Genomic DNA, 22,703 nt, shown 5'->3' on the forward strand with positions numbered 1-22,703 from the left:
TTTGGACAGGTAAGAGAAGTGCCTTGTGACAGAAACCAGAGGACGGCTGCTTCAGAACTCACTATATTTGATCTGCCTGTTCATGCCTCCAAACTTTCCCCCTATGGTTTTGACCAAATGCCCCAAACCAGTCTTTCAAACTTCTTTTAAGTTTGTTTCTCTTAAAAACCTTGCTACAAGAAAGCCATTGCTCTCGCTGCTTCTGAATTATAATAAAAGCAGATCATGCAGCTGGCATTTATCTGACAATTTACAGTACAAGATTCACTTCTAAATTCAAAACATTTTCTTCTTAGCACGCTGCGATCACAATCAGTACATAATCTTGCAGAACTTGCCATTTACATTTTGCATATTCAGAGGCAGCGAGGAATCCAGCTTTAATTGTTCATGAAAAAAAAATGGGGCGGTAGAGAAGCTGAGCCTGCAGTTTTCAGATGTATCAGAAAATATAATTTCTTAGAGCCTGAAAACAACATTCCAGTGTAAAACATTTGGGGCTCATGGAAAGGTAATTGTGCAAATATACAGGCCTTGTGTAAACATTAAAGTATTTACAAGGTCCTCCAAGGATTTCAATCAGACAGATTGTTGGCTCGTCTTCACTATCCTTGTCATTATATTCTTCTGTATTCATGCTGCTATTGTATATACTTGGTTAGGAGGACTGCCGTAACTACCAATACGCTTCCAAGTGCAGTAGGTCAGCAGTGAGCTATTACTCAGCCTCCAGCCCTTTTCTGTCAAAGGAGGGTGCTGCTGGCTGGGTCCCCGCAAGCCTTCCTCTCGGCCGGCTCCACACTTGCTCCTCATCCACTGCTCTGTGTGAGCCTGCAGCTCCTAACCTTGAGGGCACAGCACCAGCTCCAGCTCTCATCCTAGACATTTTAGGAAAGGGAACAGCTAAGGGTGGGAAAGATCTATTTTAGGTTGGAGGAAGGGTTATATCTGCTGCCATTTATTGTAGCCTGGGAAGAGTAATTTGTTTTATTTGTTCAGACTCTGCTCTAAAAATAAACAGTAAAGCAACCAGAATCCTGGGCATATTTATATGGTTTTACCAATCTAAATAACTAAAGTAATTTTGAGTTATGTAGTACCTTTAGGTAGTAGCTTCACTAAATAGTCAAAATTAGAGCAGGCCAAAAATCGTCTGGAGTTCACAGGTTTTGCCTTTATGCAAAGCCTTTCATTTAAGAACTTGACAGTACTTGGAAAAGACAACAGACGCTGAAAGCCACACGAGTTATATAGGCACTATTTTCCCTTCTGTAATCGAGAAGATTGAAAAATAAATTGGTTTGGCCAAAGCAACATAAGGAAATGGGGCAGACCTGAAAACACTCCTCCTCAGTCCCCTGCTTCCCGCTATATAGCCTTCCTCTCACTGTCTCATCTGAATATTCATATTACTATGATTACACTGCTTGCATATGACTTTTTTCCTAAGAGACGTTATTCAAATTTGGACACTGAAATAACTTCATTCTAAATTTGAAATTTTGGGTGAAATTTAACAGTAAAAAATTCTGAGAAAACAGTGTCTCTGAAGATTAAAGCTGAAAAGGCCCATTAGGTCATTTTTGCACATCACCCAGTGTCACGGAGTCTTATTTTTCCAAAAAATCCTATAAAGAGAGATAATCAGATCTCCTGAAAACTACAAAGCTAAGTAGCCTTGTTTATCACCACCTAACACAGAGCAAAACATGCATCAATAACAGTAGTATTGGGGTTAATACACAGCAGTAACTCTGCTCAGCTGGACGGTCACCCTCCGTTCATGTTCAGATTAAGACAACCTTCTTCACACAGATTCATGTGCACCAAGGCTTCACCTTTTTGTTTTTAGGAGCAGTTCTGGATAATTTGGAGCCAAGCACAGTCTAGAGGCTCGAGCACAGTGAAACAAGCTGATATCAGCCTCTTGCCAGGTTAAAAGGATTGCGAAGAGAGACAGGCTGGACTTTCCCACGGAGATCTACGGGAGCTGGTGCAGAGGCAGAAGGGAGCAATAAGTCCTTTCCCCCATTCCAAGTGGACACCACCAACCCCACGTTGCAAACAAGGCAAGGCCACGCTGCAGTTCTTTCATACACATAAAGTGACATCCAGCTCTGCCATAGTATTTTTGTCAGGGGGTCAACACCATTTATGGCTCATACAGTTACTTCCCAGGGGTTGGGATCACACTAAACTCAAAACTCAGCACGGAATAGGTAAAATAAGGGACTAAAAATGGTTCTTTGCCATGTTTTCTTAAACCTGACATAGAGGCACCCTAAAGGCCAAATGTAATTTTAACAAATCTCACCCACATCTCAACACCTTCCCTCCATCTTTTCTGTAGCAGCCAGGGGTCTCCCCAAAGCGTGGCCTTGTTACAGCAGCTCCCTTTTTCCTTTGTGCAGCCAGAACAGGATCCAGCTTCCACCGCAAAGACTCTACAAAAGATGGGCTGGATGCCTTCTGATGTGAAAACAATGCCAAGTCCACCCCCTAATGATGGCTCTCAGGGTGAAAGCGCCAAGCAGCCGTGAAACACACCGGCTTCTCAAAGAGGCAAGACGGGATGCACCACATGCATCTTGGTGAGTTGTCTTTGAACGAATATTTGTGTCAGCAAGATGGGTAAGGAATCTTTGAGTGTAGTAATTGCTAGTCTAGGCCCAAACCAAAAGTACCCCCTTTCCCCCGCAAAGTCCGTTGATTTTCAAAATCCAAAGCCTCATCTAAAAAGTTCGCTAATTACTTCAAATTTTATAACAGGCCAAACCAGGACCTTGGATCCCAAATAACCCTCAAACTTGGATTGGCTCAAATTCTGGATCCAATGTCTGTGGTGTGGGCTAAGGCAAAACTAGAAGGGAGAAAGAAAAAAAATCGGCCTTGCTCCATGGATCTTTAATATAGGGCCACCTCTGATACACTTTAAAAAAATATAATGAGACCACTATAATATATATTCCAGCCAAAATTCTTGGCTCCCCAAACCAGCTTTATATGGTATGCAATACAGAAACACCCAGGAGACGCTATAAGAACTTTGACAAGGCTAATATTAAGCTAGAACAAAACAGAACTACTGGCACCAGCTCCACTCAGCTCTTAAGTAAACTTGTCCCATTAAAAAGTAGCCTCTAAGTTATTTTCTCTCTGAAGTGTATAGTAGCTTATAAAAAGCAGGAAGGGTTGCCAAGTCATAGATGTGTTCAAGTACTCCTTACCCTCATTAAAGAACATTCCCTGGCAGCCAGCAGCTTTGAGTGTTCCAGTGAACCAGATTTTATAAGGGGGGTGTTTACAGTGGTGTGCGATGTAGCTGGAAATCACGGTGCACCGTAGCAGCCCTGTAGTAGATACAGCTGTGTTTGGAGCCTTATCACCCAGGGCACAGAATACAGCAAGTGGGGTGATCAATGAGGCTCCAAAAAAATAATGAGTATTAAGAAAACAAATCTCAAGCCTCTCTGCTCCATAGGAATAAAAGCATCCAGAGATGCCAGTGCCTAAATATGAATTAAGTAGTGAAATACCACTGAGGTCTCACTTCCACCGGTTTCATATATAACAGTATTTACAGAGATGTCTTCATAGCGAGCATGTACATAATTTAACTTCTTAATGTACCCACTGATTTATGCAGCAGTCAGGAGTTAAATTCTTTTGTGGATCTGGACTTTAACACCACCCCCCACCTTGTTCAGGTAAAGGCTATCTTGTCATCTCAGTTCAGCGCCTAACACATCTACTGCCGGCGGATGTTATCCATCCTTGTAAGAGGAATCAGCAAATAACCAAATACAGAAGGTCTTTTCATCCTTAACACTGATGAAGACCTGGGAAAGAGAAAATCCTCACTTTCTCTCACAGTATGTATGGGTGCTGAGGACCTAAAAACATGCGTTCTCTTGAGTTTCTCTTTTTTCCTCCCTGCTACCAACCAGACACTGTTTTCCAAAGGTTTTTCAGTTTCAGAACTTTTCAGTTTCAGAAGGATCCCAATCTATGTGGCATTTCTGTGGTGTTTAAGCAAGCTGTTAGTTATTCAAATCTTTCACTCCGCATACACAAACACAATTTATCACCTGTTTACAAACACATGCTAGCTACCAGTTTCTACATAGCTGACCCCTGTCCCTTGTTATGATTTGGGGCGTTCGGCAATGCACAGTGTATACATTTTGTGAACTTACAGAATAATTAATAATGAACAAAAAGGATGTAGAACCTGCCACACATGTCACCTACACATTCCCAAAGCAGCAGTAACATGGTTGAAAACCCTCAGCCAAGCTGACACAACCAGTGAAGGAGGATAGCCTGTGCAAAATGATATCTGAGTGTAGGCATTTGAAGATAAAAATACTACCAAAGTGTAGCAAATAAGGGGAACTTGAAAACAGCAGAACCTCACATACTCTGGGTGGTCATTTCGAGATAAAAGAAAGACTAGAGAAGCGGATAGACAGGCTCCCACAGCATCTTGTTAGCTGCAGGACCTGTCAGAGAGAAAACAAATGAGAAATCCTGGTCTGCAGGGAAAAAACATGGAAAGAAAAGTCATGGCCAGGCACCTTTCTGTAGAATTTTGACTCAAGTTTCAAGGATGCTCAGAGCGATGAGGAAATAGATAAGGAAACATGTACAGAGACTAATTTTTTTTAACTGTTTTGTCTCAGTCTGTGTATTTCTCATGCTGGGTAAAGTAACAGGATCTTGGTTTGGGAATTCTTATGAAGACTGCATATTAGTTTTCCTAATTTGTTTCAGTTATGACATTTTTTACTTTCAGAGGCAGATTATAAATCCAGAGTGCCCTTGAGTCAATATTCAGGGTTTGGGATGCCTAAGCTAGAAGACAGATCTAGGGATCAGCCCAAATTCTGGAGTCCTAAGGTACCTGAATGGTGAAGCTTCATTTGTTTGAGGGGATAACAAGGTAACAAGAAGTATGCTGGAGAGACAAAGAAATGGGCCAGTGCCATAGAATCACAGAACCATAGAATGTTTTGGGTTGGAAGGAACCTTTGATCATCATCTAGTTCCAACCCCCCTGCCATGGGCAGGGACACCTTTCACTAGATTAGGTTGCTCAGAGCCCTGTCCAACCTGGCCTCGAACACTTCCAGGGATAATATTATCCACAACTTCTCTGGGCAGCCTGTTCCAGTGGTTCGCCACCCTCATTATAATAAATGTCTTCCTTATGTCCAATCTAAACCTATCCTCTTGGTTTAAAACTGTTGCCCCTTGTCCAGTCACTACAGGCTCTGGTAAAAAGTCTCTCTCCGTCTTCCCTATAAGCCCCCTTTAAGTATTGAAAAGCTGCAATGGACCCCCCAGACCCTTCTCTTCTCCAGGCTGAACAACCACAACTCTTTCAGCCTTTCTTCACAGGAGAGGTGTTCCACCCTCTGATCATTTTTGTGGCCCTCCTCTGGATCTGCTCTAAAAGGTCCATGTCTTTCTTGTACTGAGGACCCCAGAGCTGGATACAGTGCTCCAGGTGGGGTCTCATGAGAGCAGAGGGAAGGGGCAGAATCACTTTCCTTGACCTGCTGGCCATACATCTTTTCATGCAGCCCAGGATACAACTGGCTTTCTGGGCTGCAATTACACATTGCCAGCTCATATCTAATTTTTCATCTACCAATACACCTAAGTCTGCAGGGCTGCTCTCAATCTAATCGTTACCTTGTCTGTATCGATACTAGTGATTGCCCCAATGCAGGTGCAAACCTTGTTGAGCTTCATGAGGTTCACAATGGCCCACTCTTCAAGCCTGTCAAGGTCCCTCTGGATGGCATCCTTTCCCTCAAGCGCATCAACTGCACTACTCAGATTTGTGTCATCCGCAAACTTGCTGAGGGTACAATCCCACTGTCTATACCATTAATAAAGATATTGAATAGTACCAGTCACAACATGGACTCCTGAGAGACACCACTTGTTACTGATCTCCATTTGGACATTGACTGCAACTCTTTGGATATGGCCACTCAGCTAACTTATTATCCATCAAATATGCCATCCATCAAACTTGCATCTCTCCATTTTAGCTAAAAGGATGTTGCATGGGACTGTATCAAAGGCCTTACAGAAGTCCAGGCAGATTACATCCATAGCTCTTCCCTTGTCCACTGATGCAGTCACTCAGTTGTAGAGGCCACTAGATTAGTCAGGCATGATTTGCCCTTTGTGAAGCTGTACTGACCGTTTCAAATCACCTCCCTGTCTTCCAAATGCCTCAATATAGCTTCCAGCAAGATCTGTTCCATGATCTTACCAGGCACAAAGGTGAGGCTGACTGGTTGGTAGTTCCCAGGGTCCTCCTTCTTATCCTCTTTAAAAATAGGTGTGATGTTTCCCCTTTTCCAGTCACTGAGGACTTCACCTGACTGCCAAGACTTTTCAAATATGATGGAGAGCAGCTTAGCAACTACATCTGCCAGTTCAGATGTGTATCAGTCTATTCAGACTACATCTAAGAGGATTTAGACTAAAACTTGGCAGCCTGTAGAGAGTCTAGCTATAAATTCTTTACCAAGCTGTGACACTATGTATTTTGCCTTAGAGTATCAGTATATTCTGTGACCAAGTTATCCAGAAACTTTCTTTAATGTTCCTGGAGAGGAAAGGGAAAGGAGTAGGAGGGAAATGAAATTTTATATATATATATATAAATATATATATATATATATTTGTGCTTCAAGTGAATAGGACCTCTCTCTGAAAAAGGAAAGCAGCTATAATTCTTTCCATGGACTTGTCATCTAACTGGAATACCACGGGAAACTTTATGACTTCTTCCCCTCTGTTTTATCTGCCATGGTACATATAGAAGTCATCCATAATGTCACGGATTGTTTTTATTTCCTCCTACCACATTGCTGGCTCTTTTTCCTCTCATGTCAAATACAGTTAGGTTATACCCAGCATTCAATGTGCCTGCTAAAAGCTTTCAGATATGGCTGCATTTGGAAGAAAGTTATAAAGTGTGGACAGAATGAGTTGCCAATATTTTATTCTTCTAAAGGGTCATTTGAAACTAAGATTCTCCAGTAGACCTCAATACTGGGAGAAATGACAGCTGAAGGGTCCTGCAAATAGCTTCAGTTGTGGGTATATACTACCCAAACATGTCTTAAGTGTAACAAAATAGTCTTTCTATGGTAAATAAATAAATTCATTTTTCCTTCTATTTCTTCGCCACATTACCTAATTCATTCCCAGAAAGTATCTTAAAGAATCAGAATTTCTGTCAATTATTTTATAGACAACAATTGTTCAGAGTTCTCACTCTCACTACCTACAGATAAATGTAGACTTAGAACCTGCATTTAGGAGAGAAAATAGTTTTTGTTACTGGTTATAAATGCCCATGAACAGACTGAAGTTTTAGATACCGGTTCACACACTGGGAGATATACAGGACAGACTGGATTAACATAAGTTAAAAAATAAAAACCATAACTTTTTTCCAAGCTATTAATTTAGTCTATAGTCAGTGGAGGCACTTCCAGAAGAAAATTCCTCCTACCTGCCTTAAATTGCTATCCTTGGATGGCAGGAATCGCTGCCTGAAAATGTATGTCTTATGGTGCCAAACACACAGGAAGCCCAGACTGGTCATCCAGAATCTGGGTAAGGCAAACCCTACCATAGGGGACTCTCCATACTCTGTTGTTGTTCCACTGCTCTATGGCATCTGCTCACAAGGAAGAGAGTCACAACCATCTGTGAAAACCTCTACTAGGTTCTCCACTGGACCAACTGGACCACTAATAAACAGCATATAACTGGACATTATAGAGCACTTACTGCTCTCAGGACTCTGGTGATGATGATAATTCAGATCCTACCATAAACTTGAGGAGAAAGGGAGTCTCTTTTGTCCTATTTGTACAACACATCACACTGTGTGGATGTTGTTCAGGATCAGGGTTTCCTTTTACTCCTGTATCCCTCCAAACTCCAGGTCTCAGAGAATCCACACAGTCTCCGTGCAGAACACAAAACAGAAAACTTACAGATCAACAACATAAGAGACCTCACCATTTTCTCCTGTGACGAACAAAAGGCTCCACATCCAAGTAGGGAATGCATTTCAGCTTCAGGAGGGAACTGTACAGGGATGCGTTGAACAAGTCACCAACCATCTTGGCCACCATGACAGCCAGCATTATCAGTAGCAAGGACTGGACATCATTTGTCATCTCTACCTAAGGAGAAAACAGAACAAAGGATTTCCGATTTTTTTCATATACCTGGAGACAATGGCAATGGTTGCATAGGACTGTCTACTTCTTTCACAAGGGAAGAGGAAGCAATTCAGTCTGCTAAAAGTGGAAGGGCGCTCCCCCTCCTTTCCCAGGGATAGGTAATCAACACTTCCACCAGAGAGTCTTGGCTGATGCAGTGACAGCTCCCCCTCCCGTTCCTATCAGCTTGAAGCACTGCACTTACATTAAAACTCACATCTGATTCCCATATTTCAGGTGGCTTGTGATAATTTTGAAGTATGAGAGGAGGGTAAGTAGAGACGGAATAGCCAGATTGCTTAAAATAGCTTGGCATTGTGACAAATATTAAAAAATGCAAACAAATCCAAATATTTTTTCTTTCTTGCTGAGCTCAGGAGATATAAAATTGTTTTCCCATACTGCTGCTTCCTGACAGAGCAAGCTCCTTGCACAAACATTGTCTTGAAGGACGCCAGGAAAGGGAACAAGAAGCTTTCAGCAGAAGTCCGACTCAGGAGATCAAGCAGAAGGAACATTACACAGTTTACCACGCTGAACAACGTTTGGCAGTACAAGGCACGGTGCAGCATCCCTGTCCCCATGATCACAAATCTATGAATGTGGCACTGCAGCGCTGGTTGCAGAGAAACATATGCACAAATTGTGCTATCATCTCCCCTAAAACATCTTTCCTAAGTATACTTGCACTTTCTTCCTATGGAGTGAGGGTACGGTCAGATGAGTGGCAAAGTATGTCACATGTTTTAATGCCTTATCTCCCTTCAGCTATTTATTTTTGCCTCCGCGGTTGGACATGGCCACCGTAACGGTACCGTTAGTTCACTGCAGCGCAAAGGGAGACCGAGTTCACTTAAGCTACTACTGCCAATGTCTAGTGGCTGTGGTGGCAGTGACCTGACAAAGCACAGCAGTACAACTGCCTTGGAATAAAGGATCCAGAGTGAATCCCCATACGCAAAGTCAAGCATAACGCGAATGCACTTCAAACTCTTTATGCCCAACTCACAATAAAGTCAAATATTTTTCATGGTGAAAATGACTGCACAGAAATATTCTCTTCGTGCTACCTTACTAAGACTTTCTAGTAAAACCCTCTATCTCCTTTCACTTCCCACTATTTCTCCTACCATTGCATCCTATTAAAAAGGGATATTCATTAGCAATTATCCTGGGATTAAATATGCAAACTTTCCTCATAACACGAAGAGGCTTTCACCCAGAAACTTCTCTCCAATTCATACAAAGTGAATTGCAGAACATTGCCATTTAAAAGACGTCATTAGCTAGAGATTGTTAAGTACTCCAAGAATCTACATTCAAAGAATTCCAATAAACGTATTTCTGCCTGATAAACTGTAGGAAATTTATCCAGGCTTATACTTTCACCCTCCTTCTGTCTCTGTTCTGGGTTTGGAAAGATAACATCCAGGATGATTCACAGTATATCCCAGTAAGGGATTCATATGGCATGGTCAGCTGTGTACAACAGGGTCATGCAACTGTCCTTTCTGCTTGGACATAGCCAGGGATTTCTAATAACACCGCAGCATCCTTTGAATGTCTCTTTAAACCTAGTATTCAACTGCTTTATTTGAAAACACCAGGAACACGTCAGTTGAAAGGAAAACAGCAACTGTGGGATTTTAAGAATTGCTTCATCATATCTGCCGCAACTCATTCACACAGATGGAGACTCCTTTATTGTGGATTCCTTTTAAGGTTTTTTTTAAAGTATCTTGCTATGGGGAATGCTTCTGGAATAAAACCAGCATTAAAAATTAATATAAAAACACTCTAAAAAGCTATAAAAGCACTCTAAAACTCTAAATTCAAAAACTCTTGAAACGCAAACTCTAAAAAATATTCTCAAGTGATTGCTTTAACCTATGCAAAATATCTCCAGAACAGCAAGAACCAGCAAGAACCAGAGCCAGGCTTTCCAGGCTCCCCTCCTTGTTTTTCATCCCGTTTTATCCCTTCCCTCCTACCCTCCCATCCTCTAGCGGGAACAGTCAAGCTGGCCTGGCCCGGGCCCTCATTCTTTATTGTCGCAAACATTCAGCAGCGTTTTACATCTGCTATTGAGAAACTCTGAGGCTTGTGCTGATACTCCCCAGCCCTGCAAGCCCTCCAGGGTGCTGGGATCTGGAGCGGGGAGCGGGGGTGGGGGGGAATGGCTCCTCTCTAAAACAGTGCATTGAACGCTCGGACCAAGTGCCTCTGGGTTCAGCATTGGCCTTCGCTTCCTCCAAGAGTTAATGCCTGCCGAGCAGAAATGCTGTTTATCTTTGGCAGGCTAGTATGGCTGAGGTCATTAAAGAAAGACATGTTAAAAGCATTTTGAGCAATATCTCTTGTATGTAAGTAAATTTAAACTTTGGCCAAAATAGAGCTGATAGAGTTGTCCTGAACTCTCACTGCAGATTGAAACTGGAGAGGCAATTTTTGTGATATGAAGTTTTCTTGGAAATAGGCAATACTAGAGCAAAACCATTGAGCAGCTCTGCAGATGACTTAGAAGTCAACGGTATATCTGAAGGATGAAAAACAGAAGAAATCATTTATAAAATTTCAATAAAAGTTCACATGAAAATTTAACCCATTGTGTGACCTTAAGATAAGGTGAAGCTGTACAATAATTATAGATCAAGTTATTTATGAAGCCCAGCCTAAAGCAAAAGTTTTATTAAAAAATTGACTTGATTTCACATCTGAGTATTTGGAGAGCTAGAGAAAATCTTATTTCCTTCTTACTGGGGCTTCTCAAGTTGTGGGAACACATTTATTAGCTATGAAATCATACAAAATACAAGAACAAACGCCAGAGATCAAATAAGAAATGCTGGGGAAGGGAATCACAACAAAGAAAGATTCACACACAAAAAATGCAGTCACTCATAAAAGAAAAAACATGCCATTGTTAGCACTGAAGAAAAAGGAAGAATTAAGCAAAGCCTGACCAAAACCTGTAGCTAAAACCTAAGTCCATTAACGATAAGGATGATGGCAACGCAGCATCAACATTCTCCTTAGCATATCTTGATAAAAATCAAGGAAGCACAAGTTAATGCAAGATAGATTCAAGTCATCTCACATAAACGTATGGACACACACAAACCTACACACACACATCTATGTGCCCTTCATAAAGCTTTATTGGTATCCCCTGTTTAGAGAAGGGCCATCTGCTCCCTGCTGAGAGAGACAAAGTGCAGAGCCTCGGGACTCGGCGGCACGGGGAAGTCAGCGCTGGGCGAGCTTGGGTGTGAATTTACTGCGCATTAGCCACCCTGCACCAGCTGCCCGTTTGAGTACCCCTGGTGCTTGGGAAGTGAAAAACAACATACTTCCCCTTCAAAAAGGAGCCCGCCTAACTCACACAGAAGCACTCTTAAAGCTAACCGGCACAAAAGGACTCTTAGTAGGTACTGGAAGCATCCACCCAGGGAATTAGTGTCAAGTAACTAGCAGGCTGTAAATTCACACTGGAGTTCCCTGCGTACTAATTCTCCCAGCAGACAGGCCCTTGTAAGCTCAGAACAGCAGCCAAGCAAGCCCAGCCACAATCCAGCACCATTAGGAGCCCATGTGGTCCAGGGCTATGCAGCCTCTCCTTTAAAAATACCAATCTGTTCAAACCAGTTCCTAAAGAATCGAAGAAAGGAACAAATTATTACAGAGGGAGAGATAAAATAAAAGTGACAAAAGCAGAGAAAGGAAGGGGGGAAGTTGGGGGCAGCCACCAAGCACCTACAACTCTTCAGCCATTAAACATGATGTTTCATTTATTGATATTCATTCCAAGCCTGCATTTTAGGGGCTGCTCTTTAGGATGCAATTTACTCTCTGTGCATATTGCCAGATTTTTTTTTTTCCTTTTGATCCTACGGGTGCAGCAGTCTGTGCCAAAAATGTCTTTGCCTAGGGCACCCGTCTATGCAAAGCCAGCAGCGCTAATAGGCGCTGGAAGCACTCGGTGCTGACACTTCATACATCAGCAGCCTAGTAAATTGCACCTATTTTTTTTCAGTATTCTCTCTATACACAAAATCTTGAAAAATGTCGTTTACACACACGCAGACCACAATTAATTTATTAGTGCAGTTATTCAAACCTCTTTAAATATCTTCTTTGTCACCGGAGGCACTTTTCAGCAACCCCCATGGTCCTGAGTTTCTCAGGCCTCCACATCATTATAATCTATTAGGCACCTTCATGTTAGCTCTGTTTTATTATATAACACATAATTATGCATTTCATTAACAGCATCACCAGGCACGGTACATCAAAGGGAGAAAGGCAGCTGCCCAGGAAATTCAAAAAGATGCAGTTTACTTAAAGCTCACTGTTAAAAACCCTCCCCCACATTTCAATCAAATTGTGGTTAACGTGTTTCAAAGGTTTTACTCCAGCTCAGAGAACAGAGTCCAAACAACCTCATTAGATGCAAGGCTGCTGATACATATTCCCCAAACCCTTGATATTTCCAATAATGTAAAAGAAAAGACCATCAGCCAGCCACACAGTGCAAAAGAATTTTATTTCTTCTATTGAAAACCTGCTTAGCAAGAGAGGTCTCTTGCTACTTGCAGCCTACAATGACAAATGCAGAAGACAGGGCCTATCAAAAAGAAAAAAAAAAGGATATTTATTTTGTAGTCAAATTAATTTTTCAAGATTTGTTCAAATAGATGAACTACCTGGAAAAATTAACAAACAAAAGACAAAATCTCCTTCCTTCCCGTGATATAAAGGTCATCATCCTTGGTAGAAGCAAACTCTCCAAAAGAAATATCTTGGTCATTCTTCACAAGGTTACACACACAACTGAAAGGCCTGGAATTTGGAAAATATTTGGGAAAAAACAAGCAGCTACTGGACAAAGGTATGAGGCAATATGTCTGAGAACAAGTTTTAAAAAGGGGTGGATAGGAAAGGACACGAAGTCTTGGTGCTATCAGGCAAATTCAACAGTTTTGGAGTTGAGGCTGCAGCTGGCACAAAACACCAGCTCTGGGCACCATTTCCTGGTCTCCATTCCACCAGATTTTGTGGAAGAGTACACACTCCCCCAGGAAAGCACCTTCTGTTTCTCTCACATACAACCAGAACTTCTCTCATTTGTAATTTTTGCTACTATTGATTGAAGACACGAAGAAAAAAATCATTCACTGTCAAGAGAACGTTTCCAAAGGGTGGAGGGCTTGGAGCCAGCAGAAAACCTTTGATCATTTTTTTCTTGGAGCAAATACCAACAAGGTTGCAAGCTGATCGCTTGACGTAAAGAAGGGAAGGAGAGAACAATTCCCTATTCACAGCAGTAAAAAAGCTGTTCATGCAACTTTTTAAGAATAGGAGGTTTGGAAATAAGGTCTCCCAGGCTTAAGTTATTTGTGTTGTCACAGCCATTTCATAAACAATGCACATCTGCAATTCAATTTCTTTAATCTCTGGATTATGATCTGCTGGCCCTTAGCAACCTGTACATTGAATACTTCAGTCACTTTACTTCCCAATTAATAATGTCCTGACAAACAATGAATTGAAATGCTGTTATCATGGTCCATTATTTTCATCTGGGATTATGCCAAAAAGAGGCACCTTCTTCACATATTGATCCAGCCGAATACTCCCTCCCTGAACTTCCATTAATCTCTCTCTTTAAAACTCAGTGAAAAATACTCCTTTCCTGCGCACTTCACCTTTAAAGGAATCCTTTATAGTCCTAGGGACTACATCCATTAACTCAATTCGCTTTACTGTATCTCCTTATCGCTCATCACCATCACTGCTGGAAATTCTTGGAAAAGTGGGATGCTGCAATACAGTAAACATAAATCTCCTAAAAAGACATGCTTGTCATGCTAGCCCCAAAAAGTTATGCATTCAAGTTCCCTCACACTGCTGAAAATGATTATTTCTCGCCGCCTCAGGCACACAGAGCCGTGCATCACACTCTACAAAGGGCGGCACACCCAGCGTAGGTTCACTGTGAGGATGCCCTGCCAAACCCCAGTGCCAGGAGGATTGCACAATTAGTGGGATTCTTCCTCTTCCAGAGCTCAACCCCATTAACTATTCCAGACCATTACAAGGAGCAGGCAGCCTCTAGCACCTTAGAGCTTAATTACTGCCAAGACAGAGCACGAAAAAATATCTTAGCACAGGGCGCATACTTTTGCTCTTTAAGCAAAGTAGTTTTAGTTAATCACACTCGTGCACTGCTTCTTAATTTACCTGAATTCATAATCCTCAGTGAGATCTCGTCCCATTTTTCTCTGATGTGGATTTAAATATTTGTGTGAGTTTTTTCTGAAGCCAACCAGAATTTTGATGATGATTTCCCTGTTAAGAGAGAGAACCATTTTCTTCTAATTCCAAGACCTAGTACAGCAGCAGGAGATTGCTACAGGGAACATAGAAATACCCAGCACAACTAAGTAATCCCTGGAAACGGATCAAAATCCTTTGAGCCTCAGTCCTTGGGAACTTGGATGGAAGATGCTATGCAAATGTTTGATTTCTTGTTTCAGTCCCTCAAGGCCTGTAAATACACCTGTTTTGACAGGTTGTGGCAACGGATGCAAGTGATATCGGAAACAGTATAGGTGATAGCAGCGACTCTTGCCAAGATCCCCTGGAAAGATATCTATCAGTGATTTTTTTGTAATGTGGCTCTTTATCTTACGTACATAGCAGACACCAAACCCTGAAAGGAGGTTTCAAAGCCTTCTAAATCTGTGTCTCAGGAAGGTAACACTGGGGCATGTTATGTCAAGCGAACCTTCTATTAATAAAAATAGCAGCATTTTGTATGTGCATTGCTGAATATGCCTAAACATTCAGCAGGCTCATGTATTAAATCTTTTCAAAACAAACACTGTACTGTGTAATAACCCAGCTAAGCAACCTCGTACTTTTTTAACCCACAGTATCGCAGAATTCTTTAAATTACAATTCATGAACTCTTTTTTTTTAAATGAGACAGACAACTGCAATGGATCTCTGTCATATTTAAGCAACGCTAAACCAAAGATCTCCAGGATGCCACGATTCTTATGGCCCCAGCTCCTGAGGTCTAGAAAAGGCTGGAAAAGAAAGAGCCCCACAGTTACGGACAGCTGCAGACTGGAGAGTGGATTTACTGAGCCTATTTGATAAATGTTCTACACCATGGGCTGCAAACTTCCCTACAGCATTAACTTCAGTAGGAGACTGGACCTTAAATGTCGGAACAGAAAGCTTACGAAAGCTTGTTATTCTCAAAACGAGCATAGGTATTCACTCACTGAGCCTCCAGTTTCTTAAAAAAGTGCATTATGAAATCTGACATCCCAAAACCATTCCCCATCCCCTTCTCCACGAGAGTACAGTTTCACTTATTTCATTTTCCAGACAAGCTACTGCCAAAAAACACACGGTGCTCTTCCCCTAGCTGGAGCAAATTCAACAGAAAATAGTCGGACTTAATGTATTTAACAGTTTGCTGATTATGCATTGTTACTCCAATTATTTTGGGATTAATTTGAATAAGAGCAGGATCAGTACAACACTACTCTGCAGCTCCCCTTCTTTGTAAAAAGGTGACATCACTTGCAATCGGGTTCCAAAAGAACATTAAATACACCATTCAAACACACCGGGCTCCTCCCGACAGGCAGCGTAAGCAGAGTGAACGCTTACCCTGGTAGGAATTACTGTAGGCTTGGAGATTTTGAAAAATTGTTTTGACTAGTGTTTAAACTCTTCGTCAGAAAAAAATCAGGCAGCTTAGTAACAGAAAATTAGGCCCTGTCAAAACAGCTTCTGTGAACCATCTCAGGTGTAATCAAAAACGTTAAGTGAGCCCTAAAGTATTTAAGTGTGACAAGCTAATGCATTGAACAGCCTAGTGCCGGGACAAACCTGCCAAATGAGTTTCCAAATAATTAAGCACTTCCTCTGCCTGCTTTGAAGGAAACATGATCTGAAAAATCTTGTATGTTACACATTTGTCCCTGCTTCTGCAAAAGATTTTCTTTTCCCCACCAAAATCAGGTGGAAAATTAACCACGTGGCATTCTCTCCTGGGGAGTTAAAATGATGACTGCAGCCATGCAGAGAATCCTGACCAAAGCTACATTCGCTGTTGAGCAACCCTGATGGAGTAACTGTACTGAACTATTTTTAAGCATCTAAGGAGAGATGAATTTGAGCCTGACTGTTGAGTGGGCACAAACGCCTTCCTGCCCTCCTGGTAAGGACTCCAGGGTACGCGCCTTACTAACCAGCAGTGCAAAAAATGCTCCCTGATCCAGAGCACGTACATGTGTACTCATTCTAAAGCAGGGGTCAAAATCTTCTCTCAGCTACGCCAGTGTACCATGATGGATGCTGACATGACCTGTCATGAGCCTCTATTACTTTCTCTCACAGGAATGGCCCTCCCGACAGGCAGTTGTGTGCTCCTTATCATTTTCTCTCCAGAGCACCGGGCTACGTTTGCCCCAGGAGCTCAATGTCCCTTTCACGCCCTTCCATCTTGAGCAAGTCAGAGGAAAGCACGATCAGAAATCTCCCAAGGTGTGCTGCCAGATTGCACCATGAGGATGTGTCCATTTTGGATAGGTTCATTTTTTGCGGTCAGTTCTTTCCCTTGTCTTTGACTGTTCCCTCCCAAGTATTGCATATTCTCTGCTAAACAAGGAGGAGGAAGGGGAAAGTATGACTCAAGCCTTCCAAATAAAATCTCTTTTCTTTGAACAAGGGTCAGGCTGAGGAAGAGCACGAGATGGGAGCGGGATAACCAGAGTAGCCCGAGGTCAGTCTTCATGCTATATGATCTGAAGCACCAGACAACTCCACTCCAATTATCGCTGCAGATGTGCAACTTGGGCCTTTCCAAATCCAGGCACTGCTGTTTCACAAGTTGCACCGGCAACTGCAGAAGTCACCTGCTGCTGCGTAACTCACCAGTGGACAACAACCTGGGTGGCCACTGCCAGTTTGGGGTGGTGGTGTTTGTTTTTGAAAAGCCGTCATGAGGACAGGTCCCACTTGCTACCATTTATGCTTCTCTTTTCTATAATGCTTCTACTTTTCCACATGCTTTCACAGCTTCCCCTCGGTGCCCGCCTCCATTCAGGCTTGCTCACAACAGCAGCACACCCTTCACCAGCGTTCACCACCACCACCACCACCATGTGTGTCCTGGACCCAGTCTTATTCCTCTTCCAAAAAAACAGGGAAAACGGTGAAACTGCAACAACAAAACGCGTTGTTCTGCCCACCCGGAGCAGAGGGGAGGCTGTGCTCCTCCTTAGGGGTTTGCCTCTCTCAGGACCTACAGTAGTAGCCTCCTTCCCTCCAACAGACCATGTTCCACCCAGCAGCTGCTGGGTCGTGTAACCACTTGCTCCTGTTTCAGCTGGGTCCAATAATCAAACAGGGATTTCTGGCCCTGAGCCCCCATTCATTAGAGCAACCAGTTACATGGGGCTTTTAATTCAAGATGATAATAAACCTCTCAGGCTGGGGAAAAAAAAAGAGATAGGCTTTTTGTGGTAGCTTTTGTCCCAGAGATAAATCACTTTCTCGAAATTTGAAAAAAAAACCACTATTGGCAACATTCTGAAGGTTTTAAAGTCAAAAATATAACAAAACTTAATAGTTTCAGATGCTTCTCTTGACAATGTAACTGAAAAATGTCTTTAATTTGGAAACAAATTAAGTTTGGCAAAGAATTAGTACATAAGACAGCCCAATTGCATTTTGTAATTTGAAAAAAATTAAAACCAGATAAGATACTGTGAATTAAAAATAACTTCTGCACATTAAATTCTCATGAACTTTCATTAAGGTTTGTATTACATGTCCCAAATGTACAATTGTATGTTGTAATACACTCGATCGCTTTATTTATAAAATACCTTTAAAGCTACTGAAAGCTAGAGCCAGAAAAATGACTATATAAAAATGTTATCTTCTCACATTACAACTGCATTTCCAATGTTTGTATTTAAAACAGAGATGCAGTCTCAATTTCAATATTTCAGATGCACAACTGAACTTTCTAAAAGTTCAATGCCAATTGAATCCATGTACAATTCAGTCATGTCTGTTTATTTTAGTCATTAAAACCTGGTGCCAAAGCTGAAACAGCTACATTGGAGATAAAGCTGGATTCTCTTCTCATTTGTGAATTACCTACAGACTAACCAACTGTCCCATAGTTGGACTTCTCCTTTACAGATGATGAATGCATGAATCCAAGGAGACTTGTTCTGACTTTCTTGGGCTGGGTTCACAAGGCTACCATCCAGAAAGAAAAAGGGGGTTCTTTTGGTTTTCCCTGCAAGCATACATTTTTTGTGGAATGTTCCAGTGACGTGGAAAATTGTTTATCATCCCTCTAGAGCAGTATTTCTTAGGTTAAAACCCAAAAAGCTTTCATCTGGAATGCTATTTTGGCATCTCTTGAGAATTTTAAACTTGGATTCAGCTTGGCTTCCCAGATTAAACTACGTCTCCCACAATGCACCCGTGTATTGCCCCCTCCTTCCTCAAACATACCAAGAAAGTCTCTTTGGTGTTTCATGGGAAATACTTCATTCCTTACAGAAAAATGCTAATATGAAACAACACAGCTTATAGCAGGACATTTAAAATATTTTTTATTTATTTCTGTTTTTCAGATGCTCAGCTTTTTGACTAAATGTCCAAGGTTTTTGTAAAAACAAATCCAAAGGCCTCATTTTCAGTCAAAAATAGAGTAGAAGAGAATTTTTTGAAATCATTCTAACCGGGGTGGTGCTGAAAAAACAAGTTATTGCAGACTTCCATGTTTATAGTCAGTCCCACCACAAAGCTAGGCACTGGAGAACATTTTGCTGTATTTGATCATAAGATCATATTGATCTTATTTAGCTATAAGATTTTTCATGTGAACAAGAAATTCACGTATTCCAAATCAGCCTATTCTCCTGCTTGTTGGTACGCCAAAAGCGTACTCAGCACTCAGAGAAGTTTTCTCCTTACACCTCAGCAAACTATGATCCTTAGTCAAGGAAAGGATTGCACTTTGAATGGCTTTACAAGTTTGGAAGGGAACTCCCTTCTCTTCAGCTAGTCAGATGTTACACCACATCTTATGTGCTGAAAACAAGACTGGTTTCTTTTAAGACCAGAAGGACCAATTAAATCATTTAATTTGACATCTTGCAAAACATCCTGCTTCCTGTAGATACTCATGTCATAAGACCTGGCCTGAAGAGCTGTCATGGACCAAAATCCAGTATCCTCCATTTTCTGACGCCCACAGCACAATAGTGCCACAGCTCTTGAGCCCCATAGCTTTGGGGTCAGCTGCTCTTCCGTTCTGGAAGAACATAAAGGGCGCCGATACGCAAGCCCAACTTTGTGCCAACACTCATTTTGTGCATTTAATAATTTACCAAAAAAAAGTAAGGGAAACTAGGTGGAAACGATGCATTACAGAAAGGCATCTGCACTGTAGTTGCTCTTTTAGTTTAAATGGTATTTTTATTGTTCCCTTCTCTTACTAGAGCAAAATTCAAGAAGACCACAAGTATATGAACAAGTCTCACATAAGGCACAGTTTGCACTGAAGACCCTTTGCACCTCTAAGTCCTGCCAGCTCTCCAGGAACACCACCTGGAGTAACACCTGGCTCCCTTTGCAGGCTCTCCTTGCTGCCTACACAACAGTCCTGGGCACACATAAACCAGAGGGGGACAAACCCCAGAGAATGGCCAAACAGGACAACCATTTATACCATGAGCTGCTTCTATCCTTACTTTCCAGCTCAGAGAGCAGAAGGAAAGAGGGAAAAGCAGGAGGTCCAGGGAGCAGAAACAGCCCCCACCTAAATGGAGGCAATCAGACACTGCTGTTTCGCAAGGTGAGGAGCACACCCACCACTAGAGCATCCCCTCTCCCTTCTCAGGGAGACCTTGGCCTGCCTGCAGCCAAGTAAACCAGTGGCAGGTAACGAGGGGCTGCAGGTAGGCTGGAACTGAAAACTGAGGAAAAACCCCAAAATCCAGCGGATTGTAAATTAATTATATCCCCCCACTATTAATAATTTGCAGAGATGAGGAGGGGAAATTCACAGAAATGCCACAAGGTATAACTGGGTACCAACCAAGACCCAAACACGGCTGTCAGCAATCCAGTCAATGGCTCTCCAGCACCACAGAGGAAGGAGCACGTTGAAAGGCACAGCTATACAGACTTTCTGGCATCCCTTTAGACAAGAAGAAATCCTAGAATTTACACCCATTAACATTTACATTTAATCCAAGAGCGATACATATCACAATTTCATTGCCCAGTTAATGTGCAGTTTATCCATCTTTGCCTGTAGAATAGAGCTGTCATCCATTAGGTCAGGCCTCACTCAGGAGAAATCTGATTTAGATCAATGAGAATTCCTGGCCTCCTGAAGGTCTCTAGCAGCAACACAGACAAGCAATGCTATGAGCAGCCAGGAATGTTTTCACTGTTTGGTCTTCAAGCACCAGCTATGTGATATTATCTGACACCTTCACTCAACAAGGAAAGATTCAGAATTTATATTTGTTTTAGCATTTTCAAAACCACCCTTCCTCCTTGCATCATCGTTAATGCAAATGATTCAAAATGCAGCATCTTGCATCCTACAACCACCGAGCAACACAGCTCTCCTGTGAAACACTTGCGCTGGATAGCAGGCAGATTTTACATCTATTTTAGAAGTGCTTATTTTTCTAACTTCTTATATCACCATTCTGCTCTTCTTATAACTTCCCTCTAGTCAGCTGGATTGGGTGGTTGTCTGTGCTGTATTCTCACATCACATCTGTAAAACAAGATGTGTCTGTCACATCTACAGTGTGTGCCCACACCCAATGCTCTACTTAAATTTCTTGTGAAAGGACTTAAGCTTCTTGAGAGCCACGCTCTCAGAGGAATTGAGAAGGGTAGCCACAGAATTTGCAACATTACATCCTGCCTATAATTTGAGGTAAGCAAATTTTGCCTAAATTAGAGGTACTGAAGATATACAGTGAAAGGGGAGAGGTTAGGATTTAATCATTACTATCTGCTGATGCAGTTGTTCTATTGCACTTATTCAAGATGACATGCAACACTGCTGTGAAGCATGTCAGAAGTATGCATTACAACTAAGGTATCCAAATTATGCAAAGAATACATGTTCATTTTCATTTCTTAATGGAATATGTATAACAAATACACAAAATTTCCTAACTATAGGACAGTGGTCACTTACAGGAGTGTAGTTTATTACATACATTGCTCTGCCCGTGTGCCTGCCCTGATGTAGGCATCAGAGAGCAGAAAGCACAAACAAACCTCACCCCTGAGCCTTCAATACTGTCTTATGAACATACTGTCTTATGATTTTACATACAGCTTGTTATTTCTGCCGTATTGCAGACTCAGACAGACAATAACAAGCAACTCTTCAGAATGCTCTGAACCCCCATCAGATGCTCATTTTATTTCAGTACCAACACCATGCCCATTAGCACAAGCTGCTCATTCACAGCAGCCGCACCTGCCATTAGCAAGAGACTTGAAGACAGACCTTAGGCGATTTAATCCTCTACGGAGATTTCCCTTTGGTTTATGTAGTGACATTGCATTTCCCCTCCCAACTCCTAAGAAATACTCTATTTTCTCCTTTAGTCTACATCTGTCAAATGCCTGAAATGTCAGTGTTTCACACTCAGAGGAGGGTTTTGAGTCTTAACCTTTTCAGACTTAATTGCATTCCCCATATCCATCAGAAGAGATTTCCTGGAGAAATAAATTAGGCCAATAAACTGATATACTGCTTTCATTCTGTTTGAAAAGAACAGACAAGAAAAGGGGAGATAGTCAGGGCTGTTTTCCATCCTGAGTGATAGAAAGAAAGACAACTGAGAGGACAAAGGATCCAAATTGGTGTAAATCAAGCTTCTCTCAGCTTGCACACAGGGCCATCACCAGTACTGGACAAGGACACTCATCCTAGGCTAGCCCCTTGCCACTTTTCCTCTTTGACCCTTGCAAGGCAGTGTTATTGAGAGGTAAAAATACAAAAGGAACAATAAAAATACAGAATGACCCAGAGACAAAACACAGTGTAGGAAGATGCTATTCCTCTTTCCTCTTCCCACATCTAGAGCACACCCTGAGGCCAGCAAGCTCAGGACACATGACGCTTGAAAAGACGTGGGAGACAGAAGGCTGCAGGAAGGCAAGTCATAAGCTGGTCCTTGTGCTTGCCAAGGAAAATGTCACCACATCCACTGTTTGCTGCAAAGAGCTGAGGATGAGGGTCAAGTGTCAGCATGGGGGGTAGAAAGAGGCAGCCAAGAAAGAAGAGGTGGGCAGATGCCTGTGGGGTCTGCCATGACAACGAGGGGAAAAAAAAAAAAAAAAAAAAAAAAA

The 22,703-nt window shown here is 42.0% G+C and overlaps 1 protein-coding gene across 1 annotated transcript in view; it reads right to left on the reverse strand.

Annotated features, from left to right (window-relative positions):
* LOC118452454 (chloride channel protein D-like) overlaps nt 1-22,703 on the reverse strand; it is an 81,340-nt gene that overhangs the window by 28,351 nt on the left and 30,286 nt on the right. Inside the window, exon 12 of the mRNA XM_035895879.1 lies at nt 8,059-8,225. Within this exon, the coding sequence (XP_035751772.1) occupies nt 8,059-8,225 (167 nt within the window). The remainder of the gene's footprint in view (nt 1-8,058; nt 8,226-22,703) is intronic.

This window comes from Egretta garzetta, unplaced genomic scaffold (genome assembly GCF_000687185.1).
Source record: "Egretta garzetta isolate BGI_Z169 unplaced genomic scaffold, ASM68718v1 scaffold36, whole genome shotgun sequence".
NCBI lineage: Eukaryota > Metazoa > Chordata > Aves > Pelecaniformes > Ardeidae > Egretta > Egretta garzetta.